The 23,867-nt window shown below is 50.1% G+C and overlaps 2 protein-coding genes across 2 annotated transcripts; both read left to right on the forward strand.

The window, feature by feature from the left end:
- Positions 1-9,085: 9,085 nt before the first annotated feature.
- On the forward strand, positions 9,086-10,009 carry LOC311202416 (olfactory receptor 14C36-like; the record flags this gene model as incomplete). Its single annotated transcript, XM_084277005.1, has 1 exon — positions 9,086-10,009. The coding sequence occupies one exon, from the start codon at positions 9,086-9,088 to the stop codon at positions 10,007-10,009; it is 924 nt and encodes a 307-aa protein (XP_084133131.1).
- A 10,202-nt stretch (positions 10,010-20,211) lies between these two features.
- LOC311202417 (olfactory receptor 14A16-like) lies at positions 20,212-21,138 on the forward strand (the record flags this gene model as incomplete). The annotated part of the gene is made up of 1 exon (XM_084277006.1): positions 20,212-21,138. The coding sequence occupies one exon, from the start codon at positions 20,212-20,214 to the stop codon at positions 21,136-21,138; it is 927 nt and encodes a 308-aa protein (XP_084133132.1).
- Positions 21,139-23,867: the final 2,729 nt, after the last annotated feature.

Genomic DNA, 23,867 nt, shown 5'->3' on the forward strand with positions numbered 1-23,867 from the left:
TGCTTGGGAGGTATTTCTCTACATTTAACGGTTTCAAAGTTGGAATCTGGTAGAATAAACTTGACACAACAATAAACCCATCCAGTTCTCTCCTTCCTCTGATTGAGTGGCACAGGGAGATAGGGATTGGGGGTTGGGGTCAGGTCATCACACATTGTCTCAGCTGCTTTTTCCTCATCATGGGGAAGACTCCTCACAGTCTCCCCTTGCCCCAGCATTTGGTCCCACCCACAAGAGACATTCTTCTATAACTCCCTCCAACGTGAGTCTTTCCCACATGGCTTCAGATCATCACCAGCTGCTCCAGGGTGGGTCACTTGAATTGGCTGCCATCCTTCAGCGACAGACTGCCCCAGCGTGGGTCCTCCACAGCCCTGCCAGCAAATCTGCTCCAGCACAGGCTTCCTATGAGGTCACAGCCTCCTTCAGTGGTCTGCACCTGCCTGAGCATTGTGATGTCTACAGGCTGCATGTAGAATCACTGTTCCACATCATCCAGCATGGGCTGAGGGGGAACAGCCTCATTCACCATGGTCTTCTGCATGGTCTGCAAGGGTATCTCTGCAATGAGGCTGGGAGGACCTTCTCCCCCTACATCAGTGATCTTGGTGTCTGCAAAGTTCCTTATAGATTCTCTCTCTTTTCTCTGACAGCAAAAAGCAGCAGTTAATTTTTAATTCCTTATTAAATATATTGTCACAGCAAATATATTTTCACTCCCCCTCTGCCAGGGCAATGCTGCTGACCAGTTCTTCTGTAAAATCCCCCAGATCCTCAAAAACTCTTGCTCACGGGCCACGGTCAGACCATTCTGGTCAGACCTTGTTCAGATTTTGGGTGTTTTGTGTTCATTGTGGTGTCCTATGTGCAGATCTTCAGGGCTGTGCTGAGGATCCACTCGGTGTAGGGATGACACAGAGCCTTTTCCACATGCCTCCTTACCTGGGAGTGGACTCCTTCTTTGTCAGCACTGACATGTTTGCCTACCTGAAGAGCCCCTCTAAATATCCTCCCTATTTACAGATTAACAGATTCACAGAATTGGAGTTGGAAGGGACCTCCAGAGATCATCAAGTCCAAGCCCCCCCTTCAAAAGCAGAGTCCTCGGACGGGTCGGACAGGATGGCATCCAGATGGGTCTTGAATATCTCCAGAGAAGGAGACTCTACTACCCACTCAGCAGACTGTCCCAGGGCTCTGTCACCTTTCCTTTGTTCCAACTTGGAGCCGTTGGTCCCTGTCCAGTCTCCAGAGACCACTTAACCTGGTAGAGGTATTTCTTTACGTGGTGGTTCCACCGGCAGTGAACCCCCTCACCTACAGTATGAGGAACCAGAAGCTCAAGGATGCCGTGTGGAAACCGAACAGGATCTTTCTAAGCAGCAATAAACTGCTCATCTTCTTCATTGTATTGCTGGCCCTGTCGATTCAATGAACTGTAATCATGCTGAATAGATTGATGGAGATGTCGCTTAAGAGACAATTAAAATAAATTTAATATAAAAATTTTCATGTTTTTAAGAATAGGTTTGTTTTGGATTTTAGTAGATGTGGTTTTGCCCCTGCTGAGAGCTGAGCACCACACAGTTGCTTGTTGTTTTACAGGAAGAGGGTGGGGGGACAAGTTGGAGGGGAGGGAGAGGAAAGGGAGAAAAACCCAAATCCAAGGAAACAAATCCTCTCTGCTTGGGTAAAGATAGTTTACTAGAATAGCAGAAAGAGAGATATAACAATGATAACAGGACTTTGTAGCAAAATATATGAAACTGGTGATACACAATGCAATTTGTCACTGAACCACACAACTCAGGCCGTGCAGCCCAGAGCTGTCCTGAAAAAGGGATCATCCCCAAAACTGCATGTCCTGGAGCTGCCTCCTCCTCCTCCAACCAGCCCCCCTTTTCTGCTGAGCATGATGTAATTGGCATGGAATAGCCCCTTTGGCCAGTTCGGGTCACCTGTCCTGGCTGCGTCCCATTCATTCTCCTTAGTAGGGAAATAGGAACAACTGAAAAGTCCTTGACTGCTTGGCAACAACCAGAAACATCAGGGTGTTACCAGACCTGCTCTCATCCCAACTCCCAAACAAGGCATTCCATCTGCTGTTAGAAAAAAAATTAACACCATACCAGCTGTAACCAGAACACTGACATAATTTCCCTGACAAAGGCGCTGGTTGGGGAGGGGGGTCATAGCATGGTGCAGCACTGTGTTATTGTTGGGTTTGTAAGGTGCTCTCTGTGCTATCACTGGGTGTGAGTGCAATTGGGGCTGATATTACTCCCTTTTTATGGTGCTTTTGTCAGTAAACTGTCCTTATCCCAACCCATAGAAGGTCTGTCTGTTTCTCCTCCAGGAATGAGCGAGCACCATGTGGTGCTCAGCCATTGCTTTGGGCTCAACCACCAGAGTTTCCAAGCCACAAGCAGTGAGCTTCTCTAAGAGAAAGTTCTGGAAAACTGTGTCTAAGGCCTTGCTAAAGTCAGGTAGACAACATGCACAGCCCTTCCCTTGTCCAGGAAGCAGGTCACCCTCTCATAGAGGGAGATCCAGTGTGTCAAACAGGACCTGCCCTTATGAACCCAAGCTGACTGGGCCTGATCACCTGGGGGGTCTTCATGAACTGGCTAATGCCTCTCAGGATGATCTGCTCCATCAGCTTCTCTGGGACTGAAGTCAAACCATCAGGCCTGTAATTTCCATGATCATCCTTCTGTTCCTTCTTATATAGGGGGTTACATCGACTGATTTCCAGTCTTCTGGTACCTCTCCAGTCAGCCAGGACTGATGGAAAGTGGCTTGGTGAACCCCCCTTGCTAGTTTTTTCAGCACCCTTGGCTGCATCCCATTCAGCCACACAGATCTGTGCACATCTCTGTGGTGCAGCAGGACCATCTCCTCCTGGATTGAGGTGGGCTCATTCTGCTCCCTGTCCCTGTCTCCTAGCTTAGGGAATTGGATTCTCTCTGTACAACTGCTCTTATTACTAAAGACAGTGGCAAAGATTTCATTAAGCACCTCAGCCTTGTCCTCATATTTCCACAATGTTTCCTCCTGGGTCTCCCTGGTCTTTCTTTTCTTTAAATGGAGGACAGATGAATTTCTAGCTGGGCTTTGGACCAACAATGAGGACAAACTCTCATCCTGTTGTTCTTCACTCAGCATTACACACCCCACGATGCCCCAGGAAGAGCCTGAGCAATACCTGAGGAACAGGACCTGTCTTCCCTGGGGCTGGGGGTCAGGGCTTGGCCTTTCTGCTTCATCAAACCAACCCAGGGCTTGCTCAGCATCTCAGCTGCTTGTACATTGCCTTTGCCTACCAGCCAACATGGCCTCCAATTACCTGTTCTAACGAGTCCCTGGGGAGGCTCAGCCAGCAATGGCTCTCAGCGGGACTCATTAATACTTCAGGTACTTTGGCTTCTGCTTTTGACATGGAGTTTTTTGTGTGATTTCCTCTCAGTACCTGAGCTTCAAGGACTCAGCACCAAATGCACCCCAGGGCTCATTAAAAATAAAAAAGAAGACCTAACGAGCTATGTCTCTTGATGAAATTATCTTCAAGTCTTCAAGAGATGTACATACCATTGAAGCTGTTTCAAAGGGAGTTCAGAGGAAAATTGATTTCTTTTTAAGGGTGTAGGTTATTATTTTCACTGTAGAGGAGAGGTGATAACCTCTGACTGAGATTGATGCATGTTGTCTCCTAAAGAGGTCTGGACTGCTCAAAAAAAAGGTCCCCTGATGTCTGGCACAGTGGGGATAACCTTGCTGCACATCTCCACAAGCCCACCATGACTCTCACCAGCCAACTGGGACTTGCATCCCTTGTCCTTACTTCAGGTCTCTCTGCTGCACTCCACAGTGAGGCATTACAGCCCCTCTGTACCAGATACCCCTGCTTTCCTTAGAGAACTGGCTGCACACAGGCAGCACAGAGGGAGTTATTTTCCCACCAACAAAAGAAATCTGACAAGATTCACCATTAAATTCAACACTCCTCACTCTATGCCAAGTGCAATCTGACACCAGTGAGGTTCACCTGCCACAAAGCTTAACCCTGTGAGAAATGTTTTAGTGAGGGGAAGGAGACTGTGAAATCACTGCATCTCAAGAGCTGCCTAAAGACAGAATGAGTCAGACAGCTGCCAGAAAGGCAAGGGTTTAACTCCCTGAAACTCAGAGCAGCAGCTGGATGGTTGGGAGGTGTCTGAATGGTCCAAGGGGAAGGGAAATCTAGATATCAACCACAAGTGCTGTTGAGCAGATCCACTGCTAAGTGGTGATTTCAGACATGGTCATAGAATGTGTTCTGGTTGCCTGGAGATGGCATCCAGAACTAGCTGTTTCATCACCTTTCCAGAGACAGAGATGAGACTGACCGGCCTTTAGTTACTTGCATCCTCTTTCTTGCCCTCCTTGAAGACCAGACTGACATTGGCTATCCTCCAGTCTTCAGGTGTCTCTTCTGTTCTCCAAGACCTGTCAAAGATGATAGAGAGCAGCTCAGCGATCACCTCAAGTTCTACAGACTCCAGGAGTCTCCTGGGTCTCTTGCAGCTCGCTGTGTGGTATTCCCAGCACATATCCGGATGGTTCAAGTCCCCCATCAGGATGAGTGCCTGTGACCGCGATGCCTCCTGCAGCTGAAGGAGGAAAGCCTCATAAGTAGTCTCTCTTTGATCAGCTGGCCTGTAATAGACCCCTATCACCAGCTGTTCTTTAATCGTCCTATTCCTAATTCTGACCTACAGACGCTCAACACGTTCCTGACAACTTCTCATAGGGAGCTACTCACAGTCTATCCCCTGTAACATAGAGAGAAACTCCCCCACCCTTCCTACCTAGCCTATCATAGAATCATAGGTGTTGGAAGGAACCACGAGAAATCGTCTGGTCCAACCCCCCTGCCAAAGCAGCTCCCCAGCTCATATTGCAAAGGTCAGCATCCACACAGGTCTGGAATATCTCCAGAGAAGGAGACTCCACACCCTGCCGGGGCAGCCTGTCCCAGGGCTCTGTCGCCCTCGCCAGGAAGAAGTTCTTCCACATGTTGGTGCAGAACTCCCTGAGCTCCAACTTGCAGCCATTGCCCCATTCACAGACACTGAAAAGGGGCTGGCCATTTCCCCCTGCATCCCATACTTAAGATTTCTCTAAACATTAATAGGATCCCCCCTTAGTCTTCTTTTGTCCAGGCTGAACAGCCCCAGCTCACCCAGCCTTTCCTCATAGGGGAGATGTTCCAGGCCCTTACTCATCTTTGTAGCCTCCTCTGGACTCTCTCCAGGACATCCCTGCTTTTATTATCCCAGGGAGCCCAGAACTGGACACAATACTCCAGGTGGGGCCTGACCAGGGCAGAGTAGGGGGGGAGGATCACCTACTTCGACCTGCTGGCCACGCTCCTCCTGATGCACCTGGAGGTAGTTAAGGCCTGGTGGTCGGAAGATGTCGGGCTGTATGGAAAGTTAGGACCCCTTCCTCAGGTAACCAATAGTAGGTAGCCGATGATGCAAGCAGACAGAAGTGACATCGTAAATCTAGGCTATATCACGCTGTGCCACTCACTAATAAACACCATTTGCCGTCCACCACATTGGTGTCTGTGTGCTGATGGCCCAAGCGGCCTGGGGGTGGTCGCCGTGCTGTTCCTGAACCAGGTCGTCACACCTCGAAAGGCAACAAGTGTTGCCGAAACCCGGGAGACTCGCCGGCATTCAGGGGACGGCGGCCGGAGAGGCAGGACCAGCCCGGTGGGGAGGATGCTCCCGGACCAACAAGGAGCATGGAAGCCCTTGTGAAGGTTGTATTACAATTACATAAGCAATGGGGTGTTGGTTGTAAGCCTAAAGATTTTACTCTCACAGTTGCGAGGCTTTTACATATTGGGGTTACTGAGCAGCCGGTGGATATTCTCCACCCTGCAGTGTGGGATAAGTGCACTAAAGCTCTGGCCGAGGAGATGTTGTCTTCAGGTACAGGTACCTTAAGTCATGGGGAAAATTTGTGTGGGCTTTGCAAAAGGCCTTACAAGAGCAAGAAACCTGGAGAGCAGCAAGGGAATGTATTCATTTGATGGTACCAATTTATGATGCATTCTTAACTTTTGCTTCATATGTTCTTGTGATTCTCACAAATATTCATCTTGTAAATGTTCATGTAAAGTATCATTGTTTTGTTTTCTTCCAGCCCCTGAACTACAAGGGACAGTAATATGATGTGATTTGGATTTTTGCAATTGGACAAATTCAAATTGTTAATTAATCTCTATCTAATGTTGAGTTCTTATTGACTATTGCAAATGCAATTTGAAAATTGTTACTTGTTTGAATGTTTTGCTTGTAGCTCTTGAGCTATTGTGCACACACTTTTCCTTCCTCCTTACTTTATCTCTATCCTCTATCCATCACGGAGTACCATCTGTAAGATGGCAATGTTGAGCCACGGGGTAGTGTGACGTACCGTGTCCCTCAACGAATGCCTGTACCAGTGGACTTAAGTCTCAACATTGCTGAAATATTGCATTAAGACGCTTGTAAAGGGTTAAGGAAGACTTGCTAACAGGATGGCTTGAAGTGCCATAGCAGTGACCTCTCATAAACAATGCCTCGCTTGAACAGCTCTGCCTCACTGATAAAGAAGAAACATCAATTGGGACGCAATTTTGAGTCTAACACCATGTTTTAAGTAAAATACACACTCAGAGACTATGTGCTCTGTGGAAATAAAATGACTGCTTTGACAAGTTCCCTTTTTCCCTGTGAGGGTGATGGAGCACTGGAACAGACTGCCCAGAGAGGTTTTGGAGTCTCCTTCTCTACAGACATTCACGCCCTGCCCGGATGTGTTGCTGTGTGATATAGTCTAGGTGATCCTGCTCTGACAAGGGGGGTTGGACCAGACGGTCTTTCAAGGTCTCTTCCAAAGACTAATGTTCTGTGATTCTGTGACCTTGGGTCTCCCCGTGTCTATCCCTGACCACCTCTTGTCCCTCAGGTGTCACCAGGCTTTGGCGTCAGAACACCTCCCTCCTGGCCTCCCCGACATTAATTCCCATGAGAGCTGGGACCAGCAGCTCCCAGGCAGCAGGTGCCCCTGCTGTGCCCACTGGAACTGGAGCAGGAGGACTACCAGCTTCAGTGGTGTGTGGCAGCCATAGGCAAGAGCTGGGTCCCCTTCCAGCCCCAGGGCTGCAAAGCAAGGATGAGGTGCATCGAGTAACTTGCAATAGTCCTCACCCTCCACAGGGGGAAAGAGTCCCCTCCCTGTCCCTGCCTGAAGGTCCTGTCTGATGCAGAGACAAGAAAAGGTGATTCTCCTGCCCAGATCTGGTTGATCAGGAGAAAGGACACTGCTGGACAGAAGGATTTCTCCCCAGCCAAGGGAGGGAACTTCACTGAGGACGTCACTGTCTTTCCAAGTAGGTTCCCTGGAGCTCCAAGCACAACTTGAGGAAGCCCAGAGGGGATGGAGTATGTGACACCTCCACCTGGTCCTCTGCTGGGAGTTGGGCTGGGCTCCTGGGACAGTGGGAGATCATGAAACATTACAGCACTGCAGAGAGACAGCTCTGGCCAGGAGCAGCTCCTCTACCAAGCACACAGGGCTGGGGACACTGCCTGGAGGCACCGAGGGGAGACCTGTGAGGCTGAGAGAGCTGATGGATGCTGAGAGCTCACTGCAGGAGAAATCTCCACAGCACTCTGCCTGGTATGTCTGTGGGTGCAGGGCAGTGCAGGTTCTGTTCCTGGAGGGATCTCCTAAAGCTGGGACATGGGGCAGTGTGTGGGGTCTGTCAGAAGGACAGGTTCTCTATAGGACAAGGAAGTGCTGCCTGGAAGGGATGTCCTTCTGCCCCATCAGAGGGACAGGGCAGGACAGCTGTCTTGTCCTGGGCATAGCTGCAGAGGTGTGAAGCAGCGTGTGCACCCAGGGGTGCCCAGGGCTGTCCTTGTGAGCAGGGTCCCTGCGCCCTGGGGGCTGTGTGCTGGGGCAGGGACTCTGCTGCTGCCAGGGTCAGCACTAGGGCTGCCTCATGAGATTTCCACAGGGAAATGGACAGTGGGAGGAGTGACCCAGGGAAGAGGAGCATAAGATTGTTCTGCAGTAATAATGTGCTGCATGGGTCATGTCTTCTCCTAGCTCCATCTGATCCCTGAGAAATTCCAATGGAACACTGAAGAACAACAAGGAAATATTTTCCTGTAGGTATGAGTCTTTGCTTTGATTTTTCCTCTCCTGTGGGATGTGCTGACTGTTGTAGATGAGAACTTACTTCTCACCTCAGTCATAGCCAATGAAATCTCGATTCTCATTAAGTCTTAGGAGCTTCACCTGAGCCCTGCACACACAGAGGTTCCCTGGGGCAGTGCCCTGATGCCAGGAGGGGTCTGCAGAGCAGAGCTGAGCACAGGGTAGGTGGGATGAGGTCTGTGAGCATAGAGCAGGAGGTGACTTGAGCAAAGCAAAGCAGCTGCAGGGACAGATGCAGGCAGCAGAGACATTATCAGGGATGGGGATGGAGCTGCTCACAGAAATGTCCTGGCAGTGGGGATGTGGGACCTCCCTGACATCCCCCACATTGCTGACACTTTCCTGCAGCAACCCCCTTGTTTCTGCCACCCAGCACAGACTCTACACCCAGAGTTCCAGAGTTTCAGACTCTTCTCCTTAGCAGCCCAACCCCAGTGAGGAGAAACCCCTGAGTGCCTGTCTGTCTGTTTGTCCCTGTCCTTATAGCCTTGGCTGCAGCATTTCTTGCTGTTTCCCCTCCTGTCCTTGCTGCCTTTGTCCCACCATTACCTTGGGCACTGGGCATGTCCATAGGTGGGGCTGACACTGAGCTGACCCTCATCTCAAGACCACCACTTCCTAACCCAGCTGACCACCCTCCCATCAGTGGCACAATCAAGCCAGCACAAAACAGCGCTCCCAAAAGGGACCTGCCAAAAGTCTTCCTGAATACAGGGAGTCAATTTGAGGGCATTCAACAAGTAGTAGAAGGGATTTTCCTCAAAAATGATTCCTAATTTCACTGCTTTTTCTTCCTCTAACAGGTCTCCACGCTTGGCAGCAGCAGATGTCCAACAGCAGCTCCATCAGCCAGTTCCTCCTCCTGCCCTTTGCAGACACACGGGAGCTGCAGCTCCTGCACTTCGGCCTCTTCCTGGGCATCTACCTGGCTTCCCTCCTGAGCAATGGCCTCATCATCACCACCATAGCCTGTGACCACCACCTCCACACCCCCATGTACTTCTTCCTCCTCAACCTCTCTCTTACTGACCTTGGCTGCATCTCCACCACTGTTCCCAAATCCCTGGCCAATTCCTTGTGGGACACCAGGGCCATTTCCTACACAGGATGTGTGGCTCAAATCTTTTTCTTTGTATTTTTGATCATCACAGAGGCCTGTCTTCTGACTGTCATGGCCTATGACCGCTACGTTGCCATCTGCCACCCCCTGCACTACGGGACCCTCCTGGGCAGCAGAGCTTGTGTCCATATGGCAGCAGCTGCCTGGGGCAGTGGGTTTGTCTATTCTGTGCTGCACACAGCCAGTACATTTTCCCTTCCCCTCTGCCATGGCAATGCTGTTGACCAGTTCTTCTGTGAAATTCCCCAGATCCTGAAGCTCTCTTGCTCAGATGCCTACCTCAGGGAAACTGGAGTCCTTGTGGTCGGTGCCTGTTTGGCTTTTGGGTGTTTTGTGTTCATTGTGGTGTCCTATGTGCAGATCTTCAGGGCTGTGCTGAGGATCCCCTCGCAGCAGGGGCAGTACAAAGCCTTTTCCACGTGCCTCCCTCACCTGGCTGTGGTCTCCCTGTTTGTCACCACTGGTGTGTTTTCCTACCTGAAACCCCCCTCCATCTCCTCACTATCTTTAGACTTGGTATTGGCATTTTTTTACTCGGTGGTTCCACCAGCAGTGAACCCCCTCATCTACAGCATGAGGAACCAGGAGCTCAAGGATGCCCTGTGGAAACTGATGACTGGATGTTTCTAAGCAGCAATAAACTGCTTGTCTTCTGAATACCACTGAGAATGTAACTCCTGTTATGATGAGTTCATATTTAATAGGGGGTTTAGTTGGTAGTTTTTGGTTTCTCTCTAGTTTGTCTAAGCTGTATTAACATGGTCAACGTTCATCCCATTGCTAATGCAGTATCACCTGCTCTTCTGTGTAAGGATGAGCTGTGCTCTCTTTGCATCATGTCTGCTTCCACAGAGCCATAATTTTCCTCTTTTTTTCCCCCTTTTATTAATAAAATTTTTACAAGAATGTTTTCATCAGCTGAACAACTGGAGTACTTGTCTTTAATGGCAATGCTTTTCCACCATGACAGGATGGGATAAGGACAGCTTACTGACAAAATTCATCATGAATGTAGAACAATAATGGCCAGTTATACCCAGTGCTAACACAGGGTACCTTGTTTACCTGACAATTATAGAGTACTGCCTGAAAGGAAGGAAAGACGGAAAGACAGACAGACTCTTCTGGAGGCATCAAGCTCATACCCTTCCCCAACCAGCTTCTTTTATGTGAAAGTGGTGTCAGGTGGTATGGAAAATAGCCCAGGTGAACTCAGATCACCTGTGCTGGCTGCTTGGGGAGGTTAACTCTCACCTGGCCGGAACCAGGACATTATCCACCCCTTTTTCTACACCATCTACATCATGGCCAGATCTTACATGTTCAGAGTATTGGGGACATTCATAACATCATTGATCTATTATTTAGAACATCTGCCATGGACAGATTTAGTTATACACCAAAAATTTCCTGGCTATCCTTTCCTAGAACTAAACCCCCTTGGGGTACACACTGGACTTCCCCATCCTTTCGCATCCCCCACCAAGCGCGCCCAGGTCCCTGAACAAAAGCAATCCCATGAAAGGGTTTGCCTTTGTCTGAAGAAGGAACATCCCAGAGTGTCTTCCCCAACAGGTTTTTAATGTGTAATACAGGGACTTTATGCCCCTCCACGGTCTGTTGAAGTCTGCGGTGGTTTTGCCTTGGCTACAGGCCAAATGCCCATCAAAATCCCCCTATCACTCCCCTTTTCATCCAGAAAGGGGAGAACATAGATATTGGGAGGCTTAGGATTTGAGATAAGGACAGAGAGCAATCACCCTGCAGTTAGTGTCATGAGTAAAACAGACTCAACACAAAATAAAGGAAAGAAAACTGATTTATTACACTACAGCTACACACCCAGTGACTCCAGAGTCAGGTAATGAGAAGAGTGGCCAGGTCTTAAAGCGCCTTCCCCCATCCCTCCCTTCTTAGCAGACTTCACTTTAGTCAGGATTTTTCTCCCATCATCCCCCCCACAGTGGCACAGGGAGGGGCAGGGACTGGGGGAATGGGGTTTCAATCAGTTCCTCCAGAGTTGTTTTACTTCTTAGCTGGGGGGGTGGAAATCCACACCCCCTTCCCCTGCTGCACTGTCTCTCTCTCTCTCAAATCTTCTTAAACCTTCTCTTAAAACTTCAAGGGAGATACCATGACAAAAGGTTCCACCACAACACCCACACATCAAGGCAGCTCAGACATGACTAGATGGGGAAGCGGTCACAAGGAGAAGAATTTGGTCATTCCAGGGGATGCCATAGCAGTCAGAGGTGCTGAACTGGAATCTGGCCATGAGCACATTGGGCTGCACTGGGAGGAGAATGGCCACGCAGACAAGGGCCCTTCTGGTCCATCTGGACTCAGCACAGGCAATGCCACCTCTGGAGCAGCCAGTCCCAGTGCAGGGCTCCCTGGTCTGGAGGAATGGGGAGGAACAGTAATGTGATCTGACAAAGTCTGCCAAGATACAGATAGGGGTCTTGTGTGGAGAGGCTGAGAGACCTGGGCTTCTTTAGCCCAGGGGAAGCCCTCTTGTGCTACGTGAAAAGAACATAAGAAAGGAAGTCCATGTGAAACTGCAGCTTTGAAGATCAGAGTGGACGTGAGGATAAAGAAATGTCACTCTGAGGGCAGTGCTGTGGTGCTTAAAGTCACTCAGAGGAAGTGTGGATGAGCTGGTGGCTTTGTGTTTGTGGGAACAGCTGGTGAGGAGGGAGAGACAGCAGTACAGGCAGGGACATCATGGTTTGTGATCAAAGTGGGGAAAGGGGTTGGGTGCTTGCAGTCTGCAGGGAAACAGGCACAGGCGTGGGGCAATGCAGGATGGGCTGTGGTGCAGATGGCCAAGGGTGCTGAACAGGCTGAAAGGGCCTGATAGAAATGAAGCCTTTTCCCCCTTGGCTGTGGCTGGTGTCCTTGCCACAGAGAAGACGCATTGTCTTCACAGCCATGGAGCATCGGTGCATCCTTGAACCCACCCATGTGTAGGCCACCATGTGCCAGACCCCTGTCCTTCCCTTGGTGACATACTCCTCACATCCCAAGGAGGAGCCCTGAGACACAGATGAGGGTCAGGATCTGCCTGCCAGGATCAAGCCAGGATGTCCTCAGCGTCAGAGCTGCCTGCGCTTTGCCTGTGTTTGTCCTCATGGCCTCCAGTTGTCTGCTCTAATGAGCCCATGGGGAAGATTTGTCAGCAATGGCTCCCAGTGGGGCCTGATAATGCTTCAGGGTGCTTTGGGCATTACTCCTGACTGAACTTCTTGAGAGGTTTCTTCACTCTCCTCTTGGTATCTTGAAGTCCTTGGACTCAGAAGAAAGTGTACCATGGGGCTCAGTAATCATACAGAAAGCACTTACAAACATGGGTCTTCAAGTCATTTTCTTTAAAAATATAAGACATTTAAAAATAGTTGGAGAGGAAAATTTCAAAGTAGTTTCACAATGGAGGGTTTTTTCATAGGAAAAAATGTTTCTGTCATATTTCAGATCATGGAAGAAAGGTCAGCAGCATGCTGCAATGGGGGCTGGGGCAGAGGTCTCCTAAGGAGATCTGGACAGGCAGGAAAAGCAGTCTCTTGAGATCCAACCCTGCATGGAGAACCTTGCTCTTCCTGGGACTCCCAACACTTTTCCTGACATCATCTGTGCTCACAGGCACAGACAAATTTCTCTGACAACAAACAGCAGTTAAACATGACACAGTTTAATACCCATGAAATCTCTCTCCTCAGCTGCCTGCTACGGCCAAGCAGCGTGTGAAGGGGGTCAGCTCTCAGAGGAGATTCTCTGGAACAGGAACATCTTTTGGTTCATTGTGGTGGTTTAACCCTGGCTGGAGGCCAGATGCCTACCAAAGTTGGTCTGTCACTCCCCTTTGTAATTGGACAGGGGAGAAAATATACATTGAGAGGCTTAGGAATCAGTGTAAGGACAAGGAGAGATCGTCCTGTCATCAATGACATGGGAAAAACAGACTCAACACAGAGTGAAGAAGGAAAACTGTCTAATTTCTTAGTCTGCATGACAAAAAGAGTGAAACTGGAGCCGGAAGCGCGACCAAATCTTAAAACACTTTCCCCTCACCTCCCCCTTCTTAGCAGACATTAGTCAGAATTTTGCTCCCTTCTTCACCCCTTTGGCAGCGCAGGGGGGCAGGGACTGGGGAAAATGGGGTTCTCGGTTACTTCTTCATGAGCTGTTTTCCTCTCTCGGAACTTAAAACACCTCTAACCTCCCCCCCAACTTCCTTCTTAGCAGACTTCACTCTAGCCATGATTTCACTCCCTTCTTCCCCCCGATCGAAGCACAGGGGGGCAGGGACTGGGAGATGGGGCTTTGGTCAGTCCTTTGCAAGTTGGTTTCCTTCTCAGCCGCGGGGCCTGGGGGGCCATTCATTCCGCACCCTCCCCCTGCTGCACCGTGGGGTCTCACCCACGGGAGACAGCCCGCCACGAACTTCTCCAACCTGAGTCCTTACCCACAGGGCTTTATTCATCGGCTGCCCTGACGTGGGTCACTGCTATGGGTGCAGTCATAAATCACAGTGTCTCTCAGTCCCTCCACAGGGTTCCAAGCCTACCCCAGCAAAACTGTTCCAGTGCAAATCTCTCTCTCACTCATCTCTGTCTCTCTGATTCTCCTCATGGCTGCATGTGCTGGCAGGGGCTTCTTCCAACGTAGGGTCACAGCATCTCCTGTCTGTCTCCACCTGCTCCATCCAGCGTGGAGCCCCTCCACGGGCTGCAGGTGGGGTCTCAGCCTTTTCCACGGGTTTCTCCAGGGGCTGAAGGGGCATCTTTCTCTCTGGAACCTGGGGCACCTCCTCCCCTGCCCTGTGTCTGCACAGCTTGTTACATCTTCTCCCTTCCTCCTCTGGTGGCAAAATGCAGCTGCTTCTGGGTTGTTTTCTCCTCTATGTGATTCTAGGAGGCGCTCGAGTATCTCTCGGCCATGATTTTGGCCTTGAATTGCTCGTTGTTTATAGTTTAGGCTGGCAGAAAACTCTAACTGCTGCTTAAAGAAACCGTCTCAGCAGCACAGCCTCACAAAACTGCAACAGGTGGGTTTCCCATGATCACCTCCTCATGTCTTTGCCATGGTCAAGCAGAGAGAACCACAGGATGCCTCGGAGTGTGGGATTCTTTCTGGAACATGGGAAGGCCAGCTTCAGATGGGTGAAATTGTTTTCTGCCCAGGTGGGCAGAAGGACATTTCCTCTTTGAGTTGTCAGACCTCTCAAGACAACTTATCCACAGCTGAGACAAGGGAGGAACAAAGACTTTCTTCAAATAGATGGAGTTGGCCAGGCTCCTCAGCCACTGTCGGTGCTTCTTCCTTTCCCCAATCTATTACTGCCAGTCAGTTGGCATATGATGCTGGTGCACTCCACACAGACTTACACCACATGGGTGAAGAACATTGGACTTCGTCAGGATTGGTGGGTAGCTGCAGATCATCAGGATCATAGTAATTCATCTCTCACATGGCTAATCCCCTCAAATACTGCATACTCTTCTCCTGTGGTCATGCACGTGCCTGGCCAACAAATGACATCTTCACTGAACAGGTACCTTTCCCCCACACTTGACAAAAGTGGCCTCCAGAGGCTGAGGGCTTGAGACTTCTTTCCAATCACCTTGTCAATGACTCCTTTTCTGAACAGGGATCCCAGCTGCTTGGCCTTCCTGCCTTCTAATTCTAGGCTGTGTGCCCCATTGTCTCAGCATTGGAGTAGCCAGGGGATGATGTGCTCCCCTGGAAGGCAGCTGAAATCTTTTCTCATTTCTCCCAAATGACTGATGTACAAGGGTCAGATTATAATGCTCACTCCTGGAGGAGAAACAGACAGACCCCCTGTGGGCTGGGAGGAGGACAGTTTACTGACAAAATCACAGTAAAAAATGATAACAGCACACTGCAAACCACACTCACATCCAGTGATACCAGAGAGTGCTTTACTGACCAAAGGATAACAAGGTACTGACCAATGCACGGACAAACCAAACACCCCGGCCACACTCAGACTGTCCTTAAGGAAGCCAGGAATGCCCCTCTCCAACCAGCCCCTTTTATGGGGAGTGATGTCAGGTGGTGTGGAAAACAGCCTGGACACACTCAGCTCAGCTGTACTAACTGAAGTCACCACTGCTGTCTGCTTGGGGAGGTTAACTATTGCGTGGCCAGAAACAGGACTGCTGTGCATTTAATCTCCCCTGTTTGTCACATATTTCTACCTGTCCAAAGTCAATTGACCGTGTCTGAAATCATTGTTCCAACAGTGGATCTCCACACCAGTGCTTCTGGTTGCTCTCTAGATTTCCCTTCCCCTTCCCCTTGGACCATTCAGACACCTCTCAACCATCCAGCTGCTGCTCTGAGTTTCAGGGAGTTAAACCCTTGCCTTTCTGGCAGTCGTCTGACTCATTCTGTCTTTAGCCAACTCTTGAGTTGTGGTGATTTCACAGTCTCCTTCCTCACTAGAACATTTCTCACCTGGTTAAGCTTTGTGGCAGGTGAACCTCACTGGTGGCAGATTGCACTGGGCATAGAGTGAGGAGTGTTTGATTTAATGGTGAATCTTCTCAGGTTTCTTCTGTTGTTGGGAAAATAACTCCCTGTGTGCTGCCTGTGTGCAGCCAGTTCTCTAAGGAAAGCAGGGGAGCTGGTACAGAGGGGCTGTAATGCCTCACTGTGGAGTGCAGCAGAGAGACCTGATGTAAGGACAAGGGATGCAAGTCCCAGTTGGCTGGTGAGAGTCATGGTGGGCTTGTGGAGATGTGCAGCAAGGTTGTCCCCACAGTGTCAAGGGACACTTTTTCAGACCAGTCCAGACCTCTTTAGGAGGCACCCTGGATCAATCTCAGTCAGATGTTGTCATCTCTCCTCTACAGTGAAAATAATAACTTACACACTTAAAAATAAATCAATTTTACTCTGAGCTCCCTTTGAAACAGCTTCAATGATCTGTACATCTCTTGAAGACTTGAAGATAATTACATGAAGAGACATAGCTCATTAGGGCTTGCTTTTTATATTTAATGAGCCCTGGGATGCATTTGGTGCTGAGTCCTTGAAGCTCAGGTACTGAGAGGAAATTACAGAAAAATATTCATCTCGAAAGCAGAAGCCAAAGTCCCCTGAAGTATTAATGAGTCCCACTGAGAGCCATTGCTGGCTGAGCCTCCCCAGGGACTCGTTAGAACAGGTAATTGGAGGCCATGTTGGCTGGTAGGCAAAGGCAATGTACAAACAGCTGAGATGCTGAGCAAGCCCTGGGTTGGTTTGATGCAGTATGAAGGCCAAGCCCTGACCCCCAGCCCGAGGGACGACAGGTCCTTGTCCCTCAGGCATTGCTCAGGCTCTTCCTGGGTCATCGTGGGGTGTGTAACGCTGAGGGAAGAATAACAGGATGAGAGTATCTTCTCATTGGTGGTCCAAAGCCCAGCTAGAAATTCATCTGGCTTCCATTTAAATAAAAGAAAGACCAGGGAGACCCTCCATCCCCTATCAGATTCAGGAGAAAACATTGTGAAAAGACGAGGACAAGGCTGAGGTGCTTAATGAAATCTTTGCCACTGTCTTTAGTAATAGGAGCAGTTGTACAGAGAGAATCCAATTCCCTGAGCTGGGAGACAGGGACAGGGAGCAGAATGAGCCCACCTCAATCCAGGAGGAGATGGTCCTGCTGCACCACAGAGATGTGCACAGATCTGTGTGGCTGAATGGGATGCAGCCAAGGGTGCTGAAAAAACTAGCAAGGGGGGTTCACCAAGCCACTTCCCATCAGTCCTGGCTGACTGGATCAGTCAGTGTAATCCCCTATATAAGAAGAAACAGGAGTCTGATCAGGGAAATTACAGGCCTGAGAGTTTGACATCAGTCCCAGAGAAGCTGGTGGAGCAGATCATCCTGAGCAGCATTATCCAGTTCATGAAGAACGCCCAGGTGATCAGGCCCAGTCAGCTTTGGTTCATAAGGGCAGGTCCTGTTTGACCCACTGAATCTCCCTCTATGACAGGGTGACCTGCTTCTTTGACACGGGAAGGGCTGTGTTTATTGTCTACCTGACTTTAGCAAGGCCTTGGACACAGTTTTCCAGAACTTTCTCTTACAGAAGCTCACTGTTTGTGGCTTGGAAACTGTGGTGGTTCAGCCCCAAACAATGGCTGAGCAACACATGCTGTTTGCTCACTCCTGGAGGACAAACAGACAGAGCCTCTGTGGGCTGGGATAAGGACAGTTTACTGACAAAAGCACCATAAAAGGGGGAACAATAACAGCCCCAATTGCACTCACACCCAGTGATAGCACAGAGTACCTTACAAACCCAACAATAACAGAGTGCTGCACCATGCCACAAGCACCCCTCTCCAACCAGCCCAATTTCCTTTGATGGGGAAGTGATGTCAGGGGTTGTGGAAAACAACCCAGGCAAACTCATCTCACCTGTGCTGGCTGCCTGGGGCGGTGAGCTCTGGCCTGGCCCGAACCAGGACATTATCCACCCCTGTTTCCACACCATCGACATCATGCCTGGATCTCACTTTTTCGGAGTCCTGGGGAGGTTTATAACATCATTTATCCATTATTTAGACCATCTGCCATTGAGCGATTTTGTTATACACCAACAATTTAGTGGCTGTCCTCACCTAGAACTAAAACCCCTTGGGGTACACACTGGACTTCCTCATCCTTTCTCATCACCCACCAAGTGCACTCAGGTCCCTGAGTTAAAGCAATCCCACAAATGGGTTTGTCTTTGCCTGTAGCAGGAATAACCTGGACTGTTTTGCCAACTGGTTTTAATGCACACTACAGGGACTTTATCCCCCTCTAGAGTCACTGGGAGTTTCGATTGGACCTGGCTTCATCTCTGGCCCTTCAGGTGACAACAGGGGTTGGTGTCTTAGTAACTCTTTCCTGGCCTCCACTCTCAGTAATTCCCATGGGCACTGGGACCAGCAGGTCCCAGGCAGCCATGCTCCTTAACCTTTGCAGGGGGTCAGACACCCCTGCTTGTCCCTGCCTGGAGGTCCTGTCTCATGGGGAGACAAGGAAAGGTGATAGTCCTGCCCAGCTCTGGTTTCATCAGGAGAAAGAACTCTGCTGGACAGAAGGATTTCTCCCCAGCTGAGGGAGGGAACATCAGAGATGAGATCACAGAGCAATCCCCATGAGGCCTGAGGCACGAGGAGGGAGCCTAGAAGAACTGGTCTTCTGCTGAGCTGGCCAGACTCCAGGGATGGAGGGAGCTCACTGCAACCCAGCAGTGCTCCAGAGAGACAGCTCTGCCCAGGAGCAGCTCCTCTGCCAAGCACACAGGGCTGGGGACACTGCCTGGAGGCACCGAGGGGAGACCTGTGAGGCTGAGAGAGGTGATGGATACTGAGAGCTCACTGGAGGAGAAATCTCCACAGCACTCTGCCTGGTATGTCTGTGGGTGCAGGGCAATGCAGGTTCTGTTCCTGGAGGGATCTTCTAAAGCTGGGACATGGGGCAGTGTGTGGGGTCTGTCAGGAGGACAGGTTCTCTCTAGGACCAGAAAGTGCTGCCTGGAAGGGATGTCCTTCTGCCCCATCAGAGGGACAGGGCAGGACAGCTGTCTTCTCCTGGGCATGGCTGAGAGGTGTGAAGCAGCGTGTGCACCCAGGGGTGCCCAGGGCTGTCCTTGTAAGCAGGGTCCCTGCACCCCAGGGGCTGTGTGCTGGGGCAGGGACTCTGCTGCTGTCAGGGTCAGAACTCAGCCTGCCTGCTGGACTTCTATCAGCAGTGCAGAAAGAAGCTGTGAGTTTAAAGTGTGACCCATGGAAGGACAGTGTAGGGTCCTTCTGCTGTCAAAGTGTGCTGTGTAGGACAGGTTTGCTCCCAGCTCCAGCGGATCCCTGGCAACTTCCCAGGGACTTTTCAAGAACAACAAGGATGAATTTTCCACTCCAGGTAAAGAGACTTTGCTTTGAATTTTCTGCTCTTGTGGACTGGCTGGGAAGTGGGAGCTGAACTTTTCCTGATAACTTTGCAGCAGGCAGTGCAAACTCATTGGTCATTAGGACTTGTCAGAGCATCTCCTGAGCCCTGCACACACAGAGGTTCCACGGGGCAGTGGCCTGATGCCAGGAGGGGTCTGCAGAACAGAGCTGAGCACAGGGTAATTTGGATGAGGTTAGTGAGCACAGAGCAGAGGTGACATGGGCAAAGAGAAGCATCTGCAGGGACAGCTGCAGTTAGCAGATACATTGGCAAGGAGGAAGAGTGAGCTGCTCCCAGCATTGCCCTGGCAGTGGGATTTGGTACCTCCCTGACATCACCCACCGTGCTGATACTTTCCCACAGCAACCCCCTGGTTTCTGCCACCCAGCACAGACTCTGAGACAAGACTTCCATGTTTTCAGTCTGAGAAACCTGCGAGTACCTTTCTGTCTGTCCCTGTCCTTGCAGCCCTGGCTGGACTGTTTCTCACTGTTTCCCTTCCTTTCCTTGCTCCCTTTGTCCCACCATTACCAAAGCTCTGCTCTGCCCTCAGGTGAAATAGGAGTGACAGTGCTGAAAAGCTCATTCCTATCCACAGGGGATTTAGTCTGAGATCACACCATCCTTCTCTTTACTGGCTGCTGCAAGGCAGGACTGAGTTCTCCAGAGCCCACAGCTGACCCTCTTCCCAGCAGTGGCACGCTCAAGCCAGCACAAAGCAGACCTCCCAAAAGGGACCTGCCAAAAGTCCTCCTGAATGCAGGGAGTCAATCTGAGGGCATTCCCTAAAAATTAGAAGATGTTTTCCTAAAAGAAGAGTTCCATCACTTTTCACTGTGTCTTTTCCTCCTTGGACAGGTCTCCTCACTTGACGGCAGCAGATGTCCAACAGCAGCAGCTCCATCAGCCAGTTCCTCCTCCTGTCCTTTGCAGACACACGGGAGCTGCAGCTCCTGCACTTCTGGCTCTTCCTGGGCATCTACCTGGCTGCTCTCCTGGGCAATGGCCTCATCATCATCACCATATCCTGTGACCACCACCTCCACACCCCCATGTACTTCTTCCTCCTCAACCTCGCTGTTACTGACCTTGGCTGCATCTCCACCACTGTTCCCAAATCCCTGGCCAATTCCTTGTGGGACACCAGGGCCATTTCCTACACAGGATGTGTGGCTCAGGTCTTTTTCTTTTTCTTTCTGCTCTCAACAGAGTTCTGTCTTCTCACTGTCATGGCCTATGACCGCTACGTTGCCATCTGCCACCCCCTGCACTACGGGACCCTCCAGGGCAGCAGAGCTTGTGTCCACATGGCAGCAGCTGCCTGGGGCACTGGGTTTCTCTATTCTGTGCTGCACACAGCCAATACGTTTTCCCTCCCCCTCTGCCATGGCAATGCTGTTGACCAGTTCTTCTGTGAAATCCCCCAGATCCTCAAGCTCTCCTGCTCAGATGCCTACCTCAGGGAAACTGGAGTCCTTGTGGTCGGTGCCTGTTTAGGCTTTGGGTGTTTTGTGTTCATTGTGGTGTCCTATGTGCAGATCTTCAGGGCTGTGCTGAGGATCCCCTCACAGCAGGGAAGGCACAAAGCCTTTTCCACCTGCCTCCCTCACCTGGCTGTGGTCTCCCTGTTTCTTAGCACTGCCATATTTGCCTACCTGAAGCCCCCCTCCATCTCCTCCCTTTCTTTGGACCTGTTAGTGTCATTCCTTTACTCGGTGTTTCCACCAGCAGTGAACCCCCTCATCTACAGCATGAGGAACCAGGAGCTCAAGGATGCTGTGTGGAAACTGATGACTGGATGTTTCTAAGCAACAAGGAACTGCTCATCTTCTTCTGCTTATCACTGACCATGTAACTCATATTAGGACCTGTCTCTATGTAGTATAGCTTTTAATTCCTGTATCTTTGTTTCCCTCTAGTTTATTTAAACTGGAATATGATGGTCCACATTCATCCCATTGCTGATACAGTATGACCCACACGCTGGGTATCGATGGGCTGTGCTCTCTTTGCATCACATCTGCCTGAAAAGTTGCACAAATTTTTCTTTCTTAAAATATCTCTTGACATTTATTAAATATTTATAAGAATATTTGCATTGCTTGAATCACTTGACTACTTGTCTGAAATGGCAATGCTTTCCCACCATGACAGAACAGGAATCTCCTTGAAGTGTAACAAACATAAAGTCACAGAATCTTTCACAAAGTCCAACCACAGCCTAACCCTCCCTAGTCCACCTCCAGACCATGTCATGAAGCACAACATCTGCACAACTTTGTAATACTTCCAGGGATGGTTACTCCACCACGTTCCTGGGCAGCCTGTTCCAATAGCTGAATACCCTTTCCATAAAGAAATTCTTCCTGATGTCTAACCTAAATCTCCCATAGTATAATTTCAAGCCATTCCCTGTCATCCTATTGCTTGTTACCTGAGATAAGAGGCCAACCTCCACCTCTCTATATCCTTCTTGCAGGTACTTGTAGAGGGTGATAAGGTCTCCCTCAGCATCCTGAAGACTATAACACTAAATGCCCAGCAATAGTTCCACAACAAAAGGTTTGAGGGCTGAAATATCTTGGGAGTCTGAAAACTCCCCAGGATGTCCAAAAGCAGTCCCACTAACCTTGAGGCTCAGAGCTTTTGTAGCTGAGGGAACGATCTTAATAGTGCCTGATGTCATTTTCAGTCTCTTCCAGCATCAAACTCAGACATCCCATTAGCAGCCCCAGTAATGTTGGAGCTGAGGACTGTCCTTGTCAAAGGGCACAGTCCTTACAAGTGCCTGACATAATCTGCCTGCTCCAGCAGCGTCAAGTTTCAAAAATGCAAAATGTCCAGCAAGAGCACCTAAACCTCCCCAGGTTGTGCACTGGGAGCACCAGTAAAGCTGACCCCCTTCACACGCTGCTTGGCCGTAGCAGGCAGCTGAGGAGAGAGATTTCATGGTTATTAAACTGTGTCATGTTGAACTGCTGTTTGTTGTCAGAGAAATCTGTCTGTGCCTGTGAGCACAGATGATGGGAGGAAAAGTGTTGGGAGTCCCAGGAGGCCAGGGAGGGAACTGCTGGGCTTGGGGAAGGGCAAGGTTCTCCATGCAGGGTTGGGTCTAAGGAGACTGCTTTTCCTGCCTGCCCAGATCTCTTTAGGTGACCTCAGGACCAGCCCCCATTGCAGCATGCTGCTGAACGTTCTTCCATGATCTGAGATATGACAGAAACATTTTTCCTACGGAAAAATCCTGCATTGTGAAACTCCTTTGAAGTTTTCATCACTCAAATAAAACCTCTCCAATTAGTTGTACAAGGCTAATTTTTTTTTAAAGAAAATGACTTGAAGAGCCATGGTTGTAAGGGCTTTCTGGATGTTAATGAGCCCCATGGTGTGTTTTATTCTGAGTCCACAGACCTCAAGGTAGCAAGAGAAGAATGATGAAACCTCTCCAGATGTTTAGTCAGGAGTAATGCCCAAAGAACCTTGAAGCATTTACAGGCCCCACCGACAGTCACTACTGACAAAGCCTCCCCATGGGCTCGTTAGAGCAGACAACTTGAGGCCATGAGGACAAACCCAGGCAAAGCGCAAGCAGTTCTGATGCTGAGGACACCCTGGCTTGGTCTGATGAAGCAGAAATGCTAAGTGCTGACCCCCAGCCCCTGGGCAGGGAGATCCTGACCCTCACCTGTGTCTCAGGGGTCTTCCTTGGGATGTGGGGAGTGTGACACCAAGGGAAGGACAGGGATGTGACTCATGGAGGCCTACCCTGGGGTGGGTGCAAGGGGAAAACAATGCTCTGTGGCCATGAGGACAATGTGTCTCCTCTGAAGCCTCTGTGGCAGGGACATCAGCCACAGCTAAGGGGACAAAGACCTCATTAATATCAGGCCCTTTCATCCTGGCTGGCACCCTTGGCCATCTGCACCACAGCCCATCCCACACTGCCCCACACCTGTGCCTGTTTCCCTGTAGGCTGCAAGCACCCAGCACCTTTCCCAACCTTGATCTCACCCCATGATGTCCCTGCCTGTTCTGATGTCTCTCCATCCTCACCAGCTGTTCCCAGAGACACAAACCCACCAGCTCATCCACACTTCCTCTGAGTGACTTTTCGCATCACAGCACTGCCCTCACAGTGACATTTCTTTATCCTCACGTCCACTCTGACCTTCAAAGCTGCAGTTTCAGTGGATTTGATACCCTATGTGCTTTCCACGTACCACAGACAGGGCTTCCCTTAGCCTCCCCTCTCTCCGCCCTAAAGAAGCAATGGTCACTCAACCTCTCCACACAAGACCCCTCATTGTAACTTGGCATACTTTTACTGCCCACACGAGTGTTCCTCCCCATTTCTCCAGACTGGGGAGCCCCAGTCTGGAGACTGACTGGGTCTGACTGCTCCAGAAGTGGCCTCACCAGTGCTGCATCCAGATGGACAAGAAGGGCCCTTGTCTGTGTGGCCACGCTCCTCACAGTGCAGCCCAATGTGCTCATGGCCAGATCCCTGTTCAGCACCTCTGACTGCTATGGCTTCCCC

Source organism: Gallinula chloropus (genome assembly GCF_964237585.1).
Source record: "Gallinula chloropus genome assembly, chromosome: 30".
Lineage (NCBI taxonomy): Eukaryota > Metazoa > Chordata > Aves > Gruiformes > Rallidae > Gallinula > Gallinula chloropus.